A 6,928-nucleotide genomic window follows, 5' to 3' on the forward strand; every position below is an offset into this window, starting at 1 on the left:
CTTTCGTCTTTGGTTAAAGATATAGAAAATAGGGGTTGCAATATAGGGTGTGTTTGTAAATTCAATCTGGAGCTCCAAAGCACAGAGTGCGCTCTGGGCGTTCGTAAATTCAGAGTTTTGTCAGATTGTCCATTCGGAAGTTCAGAGCGTTTCGCTCTCGGAGTGTTCAGAGAACATACTGGACGCTCTGGCCAAGGAGTAGTGTTGATCCGAGGGTTCAGAGAACATACTGGACGCTCTGGCCGAGGAGTAGGGTTGATCCGAGGGTTCAGAGAACATACTGGATGCTCTGGCCGAGGAGTAGGGTTGATCCGAGGGTTCTGACCTCACAACGGCAGTCAAGCACCTAAGCTAACTGGCTAACGTTGAACGTATACTGGCTCTGAACATAAAGTATACAGCAACACCTCCCCCATTGGCATTCACGTGTTTTCCGTAATTACAGTTTATGCATACATTGCTACTGCTGTATCATCTAAAGAATTAGCTAAGTGAGTTTCAGAGATGGCCAGTATATGAATGTTATCCGATGTTAGCAAGTTACTGACTGAATCCAGGTGAAGGCCATGATCCCTTATTGATGTCACTTGTTAAATCCACTTTAATCAGTGTAGATGAAGGGTAGGAGACAGGTTAAAGAAGGATTTTAAAGCCTTGTGTCACGAATATTCCCGAAGGTGGCTCCCCTTCCTGTTCGGGTGGCGCTCGGCGGTCGTCGTTGCCGGTCTATTAGATGCCACCGATCCCTTTTTCCTTTTCGTTTGTTTTGGTCTAATTGTTTTCACCTGTTCCTTGTTGGGGTTTTGAGATGGGTGTTAGTTAAGTTCGTTTAGCCCGCTGGTGTTTGTGCGGGCTTGTTGTTATTGTACGTTAGTGGTGTATTGTTGATTTTGGGTTTTCGCTGTCCGGTAACAGTGGGTTGTTGTTGTTGTTTGTGCCTGTGTTTTGGGCTTCACCCTATTTTGTACCTGTTCCTGTTACGGAGGACATGAAAACGTTTTTCCCGTTTACCTTCTGCTCTCTAAGTCTGACTCCACACCCATCACACCTTGAGACAATTGCGACACGGATTGTGTATGTGTGCCATTCAGAGGGTGAATGGGCAAGACAAAATATTTAAGTGCCTTTGAAGGAGGTATGATAGTAGGAGCCAGGCGCTCCGGTTTGAATGTGTCAAGAACTGCAGCGCTGCTGGGTTTTTCAAGCTCAACAGTTTCCCGTGTGTCAAGAATGGTCCCCCACCAAAAGGACATCCAGCCAACTTGACACAACTTTTTGAAGCATTGGAGTCAAAATGGGCCAGCATCCCTGTGGAACGCTTTCAACACCTTGTAGAGTCCATGCCCCAATGAATTAAAGCTGTTCTGAGGGCCAAACGTGGTGCAACCAAATGTTTTGTAAACTCAGTGTATATTAATATTGTCTATTCTTGATAGCTTATCTGAGAAAAAATATATACACTGTATATACAGTATGTGTGTGTGATGTTGGACTGAAGCTACTACCCCTGAGGCTTGGCTTGCTCATTTCTCCCAAGCTTTTGGGAGGGAGGGAGGACAATGAGCCTGTTGTAGCAGATGTAAGCAATGTTCCCCTGCGCACTGTCAGCTTTCATAGCTGGGATCAGCTCTTTTCCCGCCTCTGGCGCACAGCTTCAGAGAAGTCCTCTTTGAGAAAGATGTTGGTTCCTCTCGTGTTCTTGGCTCTCTCCAGAACAGCCATCTTGTCCTCAAACCTCAGGAGCTTGACCACTATCGGCCTGGGTCTGTCACCTGGGCTGGTTACATGTTTTCCAGACCTGTGGGCGCGCTCCACCTCAATCTTTGTATGATCCATCGGCAGCTTTTCAGTGATCATTTTCCATACTTCCTCCTCAGACTCGGCCCAGTTCTCATTTGAAGACTCTGGTATGCCTTCCACAACGATGGTATTCCTCCTGGATTGTCCCCCTGGATCTGTTTTCCTAGTCTTTGCTAACAAGGATTCATGCTGATGTCATCTCGAGAGGACTTACAGTTTGTTGTCATCTTGCTGCAAGTCTCTTTCAGGACATACACATCTCTCTGGGAGAACTGCAAACTGTTCTTACAGTTCTGAACCTCCCCCCGTCAGATCGTCCATTCTTTCGTTAGTTGAGTCCATCAGTATCTGGACAAAGCTCTTGAAGCTATTTTCCTGTTGTTGTAACAACTGCTTGTAAAATCCTTTTTGTTCATTTAAAAGATCCTTGACCTGTGATAGAGAAACACTGTCCTCTCCATTATGCTTTGGACGCCATGGTAGCACAGGCTAACGCTGGTACTACACGCAGTTCCAGACAGGGCAGGTCACAGGGCAGATTTAAACAGCAACAAACAGCAGGGATTTAGACAGCCACAATCCCGGGACAATCCACAGTCCTACCCAAAAGGGCTGGAAACCTTGCTACGCCAAGCAGCTCTTCAAACTTTTGGTTGGCAGGATCCCTGGACAGATATAGTGGTACCAGCAACCGAGGCTAAAGGCGTCGCGGGATCCATATTCAAAAGGTAGCTAGTAACTTTTTCAATAGAATAATTTTTCAGAGACTTTCAAAACAACAAACCGAGCTCTTCCTCGTTCCGCCCTCATTCAACATGTGATGTCCATTCTGTAACCATAATTGTAACACTAACCCTAAACCTTAAGACTAAAATAGCCTTTTTCCTTGTGGGGACCAGCAAAATGTCCCAACTTGTCTGAATATTCCTTATTTTACTAGTAAAACCAAAAACATACGCACAAACACCCACACACACACACATATTCTCACCATTCTCAGACTGCCACCAGGTCTTGAGGCGGTTGGGGGCGAAGGTGGTGACCAAGTTTTCGATGCTGTGGCTGGTGGTGTGGTTCATCCTCTCATCATACTTCTCCCTTGAGTCACACACAAAACACTTCTTCTCCTCCTACAGAGAGCGAGGGAGGAGAGAGAGAGTGTCTCAGTACTGCGAAAAACACGCTCATTCACCTAATTATAGAGCTAGCACTCAGTCTGTCATCACACACACACAGTATGGGTGAGTATGGGTAGGAATGGGGCCCTAAAGTTTGTGTGTGTGTGTGTGTGTGTGTGTGTGTGTGTGTGTGTGTGTGTGTTTGTGTGTGTGTGTGTGTGTGTGTGTGTGTGTGTATGACTAACTCCATGAGGTCAAATGCTATTCCTAGGGGGTTTAGGGTTAAGGATAGAATTAGTGTAAGGGTTAGAATTACATTAAGGGTTAGGGTTAGGAGCTAGGGTTAATTTTAGGGTTAGGAGCTAGGGTTAATTTTAGGGTTAGGAGCTAGGCTTAGGGTTAAGGTTAGATTTTTGGCTTAAGGTTAGGGTTAGGGTTAAGGTTTTGGGCTCCCGAGTGGCGCAGCGGTCAAAGGCACTGCATCTCAGTGCTAGAGGCGTCACTACAGACCCTGGTTAGATTCCAGGCTGTATCACAACCGGCTGTGATTGGGAGTCCCATAGGGCGGCACACAATTGGCCCAGCATCGTCTGGGTTTGGGTTTGGCCGGGGTAGGCCGTCATTGTAAATCAGAATTTGTTCTTAACTGACTTGCCTAGTTAAATAAAGGTTAAATAAAAAAAAAGGTTAGGGTTAGAGTATGGGTTAGAGAAAATAGGATGTTGAATTGTGTATTCCCACAAGGTTAGCTGTACAAGACTGTGTGTGTGTGTGTGTGTGTGTGTGTGTGTGTGTGTGTGTGTGTGTGTGTGTGTGTGTGTGTGTGTGCGCATGCGTGTGTCTGTGTCTGAGTGTGTATATCCTGTAGCGTAGATAATAGTATATTCTACTCTCTAGGTTCACTGCCCCCCTTAGCAACAGAAGGTTTGTCTGCTCTCCAGATGGTTTGGCCTACACACACAGATTCTGGATTGTCTTACACACACTGTATCTTCCTAACAAGTGTGTGAGTGAGGATTTCACAACCTCACAGTGTGACTTTCACAACCTTCTAATTTCATCCAAGCAGTTGCTTTCCAATCTATCTGCACACCCAAGTTTTAACTGTGTTGAAATGTGACCACTTGTAACTGCTAAGTGGTCCAGCTTCCACTCCCCCGTTAGGCAAAGTCTGCTCCCATAATTCTTTGCACTAGACCCTCGGGCTATTCTCCTCATCCCCCGTTCTCCTCCTCATTACGATGACTCATCCTAGAATGTTCCTATGTTTCGTTAATCGTCCCACAGCCCATTGGTAGATAACACCCCCTTCACATGGACACATTCAGCAGGCGTTCACCCCCGAGGGGATTCTGGAATAACGGAATGACCCCGATCATGCACTCTCCCCTCCTCACCCCCCATGATAAGCACACAGGGCGGTGATTGTATGGCACAGAATGCTTATTGTGGAGGGAAATGCCAAGACTCCCACGCAGCACAATACCATAGAGTCTCTTTCGTCCACTCAAATATTACACTGTACTGCACCACACCATTACCTTACAACACCATTTTTGGAAACAAAATGAAGTGTTAAATCGTATACCTGTTGGACAGGTGTAATATAATAATCATCATCATTTAGCAGACGCTTTTATCCAAAGTGACTTACAGTCATGCGTGCACACGTTTTACTTATGGGTGGTCCCATCCAGGGAATCAAGGTGTAATTCCCCTATCCGAACCCCTGGGACTTACATTTTTAGACATTTTAGCAGTTTTTAAGCTAATTTCTAGAAATTCTACACATTTTGTCATGTTAATATGTTAATATGATATCCGTGAGAACCAATCCGTGAGTTCAGGGCCCTTGGGCACGGCCCTTCATCCATGGTCAGTAATTTGCCCATGATTTGGGGGGAACCGTGATGAAAGTATAACGTTTTTATTTGATTTGGATTACATTTAGATTTTGTGTCACTGGCCTACACACAGTACCCAATCATTTCAAAGTGGAATTATGGTTTTATACATTTTTACAAATGAATTAAAATTAAATGTTTTAAGTCAATAAGGAAAACTGCTGATGCACAACCGAATTTCGAAATTGCACCTTATGTATTCTACCTTTCAAACTCAGTTGAGAGCAAACGCTTATCTCGGCTCCTAGCGGCTGCTTATGCCCACTGCCGGCCCTGTCTAGGTGTAGTGCACCGATAGTATCTGTGCCCCAGGTGTGAGGTGTCTTACCTCCAAGTGACCAACGATGCAAAAGCGCTCAGGCTTCTCAATGCCGCAGGTGGAGGAGGCGGTGAGCTTGTGCGCACGGCCGATCAGAAGGTCCCCGGTGGCGGGGTAGCAGCTCCCCTCAGTGCACACATCCCCAAACTCCGGCAGCTGGGCAAAGGAGCGCCACCCGAGGGCTGAGCGACAGAAACAGCGGTGAGAGTAGCTGATGATACCGCACGGGCGAGCAAAACATGTATGGAGTATAACTCCCCATGCAACTATTATGCTATAGAACTCAACTATCCCACAGTTAAAAATCTGCACAAATGTTTCTATTTTAGACGTAAGAGACGTGTCTCTGCATTGCTATCACAGTTTCCCTTGAGTCTATTTCCTCACTGGGTATACAAACATAACGGTCACAAGATATGCTTCTCTTCGGTTAATTTAATTGAAATCACATGGATTCGCTTTCCTGTCGATCCCTGTGGGGTGAGTGTTTATGAAAACAGGCTGCTATGTTCGAGAACAACATCGACAGTTATTGACTGTACAAAATAGCTTCTGTAAACGAAAGCTAGTTGTAAATAATGTGCACAAAACATATTTAAACGTGCACTGTGGACTGAGACATCTGATATGTATAAACTGTTGAACACATTTTAGATGTTTAAATAATGGCTTACAGATGTTCCTCATTAAATGTCCCCATGGTCCTGGATAAGTGAGAGTGAAAGGGAACACTGGAATTAAACTCCTCTATTGGATCTCTTCACGTTTTACCTTTCCTCTTAAGACAATACTTGGCTTTAGGCAACTCCTCAAAGGAATAGAAAATACTTTAGCTAGCTACCTGCGCAGTAGGAAATTCACTCTATAAAACGAAACAGTTTCATGTAAAAACAATACTTACTCAAAAGTGATGCGATGTGCAATATCAACATTTTCGAGCATGAAACATTGATAATTATCCCTCGGGTTGTTGTCAGCAAGTCCTGAAGCAGTTGTGTACGTGAGTGTCTCTGTGTGTGTGTGTGTGTGTGTGTGAACGAGTGGTCTCTGTAACTCTGTTCTAGGAGTTCGTGACCAGCCCCAAACTGTGCATCCCACGCGCTCAGGAGTCTCAACCCTCCTGGCAGGCTATGCAGCGCAGCGTGCTAACGAAGATGAGCGCGCCCACTTGGCGCACCACATTCAGCCAGGAATTTCTTTAATTACATCATATAAGTAAATTACTTGTAAAGTTAATAGACTGATCTAGGTGTGTCAAATCAAAGTTGTGGTTAGTGTGCTTAGGCTACTGAGATCATAAGAACATATACAAAGGAGATAATTGTGGACTACAGGAAAAGGAGTACCAAGCACGCTCGCATTCTCATCCACAGGGCTGTAGTGGAGCAGATTGAGAGTTTCAAGTTCCTTGGTGTCCACATCACCAACAAATTAACATGGTCCAAGCACACCAAGACAGTCGTGAAGAGGGCACGACAAAACCTATTCCCCCTCAGGAGACTGAAAATATTTAGCATAGGTCCTCAAATCCTCAAAAGTTTTACAGCTGCACCATCTAGAGCATCCTGACGGGTTGCATCCCTCCAACCCCAAGTCACTACAGAGGGTAGTGCGTGTGGCCCAGTGCATCACTGGGGCCAAGCTTCCTGCCATCCAGGACCTCTGTACCAGACGTGTCAGAGGAAGGCCCTAAAAATTGTCAAAGACTCCAGCCACCCTAGTCATAGACTGTTCTCTCTGCTAACTGAGCTCCAAGTTTAGGTCCAATAGGCTTCTAAACAGCTTCT

General features: G+C 45.4%; 1 protein-coding gene across 2 annotated transcripts in view; it reads right to left on the reverse strand.

Annotated features, from left to right (window-relative positions):
* The window catches only part of LOC110501062 (laminin subunit beta-1), a 29,896-nt gene extending 23,663 nt beyond the window's left edge, over positions 1-6,233 (reverse strand). The window contains exons 1-4 of one of the 2 annotated variants that reach the window (XM_036957657.1): positions 6,043-6,233; positions 5,816-5,845; positions 5,151-5,323; positions 2,792-2,930 (exon numbers count right to left, since the gene is read on the reverse strand). In XM_036957657.1, the coding sequence (XP_036813552.1) occupies positions 2,792-2,930; positions 5,151-5,323; positions 5,816-5,845; positions 6,043-6,073 (373 nt within the window). In that variant the 5' untranslated portion in view covers positions 6,074-6,233. The remainder of the gene's footprint in view (positions 1-2,791; positions 2,931-5,150; positions 5,324-5,815; positions 5,846-6,042) is intronic. The other variant, XM_036957658.1, reaches the window with a different exon arrangement.
* Positions 6,234-6,928: the final 695 nt, after the last annotated feature.

Source organism: Oncorhynchus mykiss, chromosome 21, assembly GCF_013265735.2.
Source record: "Oncorhynchus mykiss isolate Arlee chromosome 21, USDA_OmykA_1.1, whole genome shotgun sequence".
NCBI lineage: Eukaryota > Metazoa > Chordata > Actinopteri > Salmoniformes > Salmonidae > Oncorhynchus > Oncorhynchus mykiss.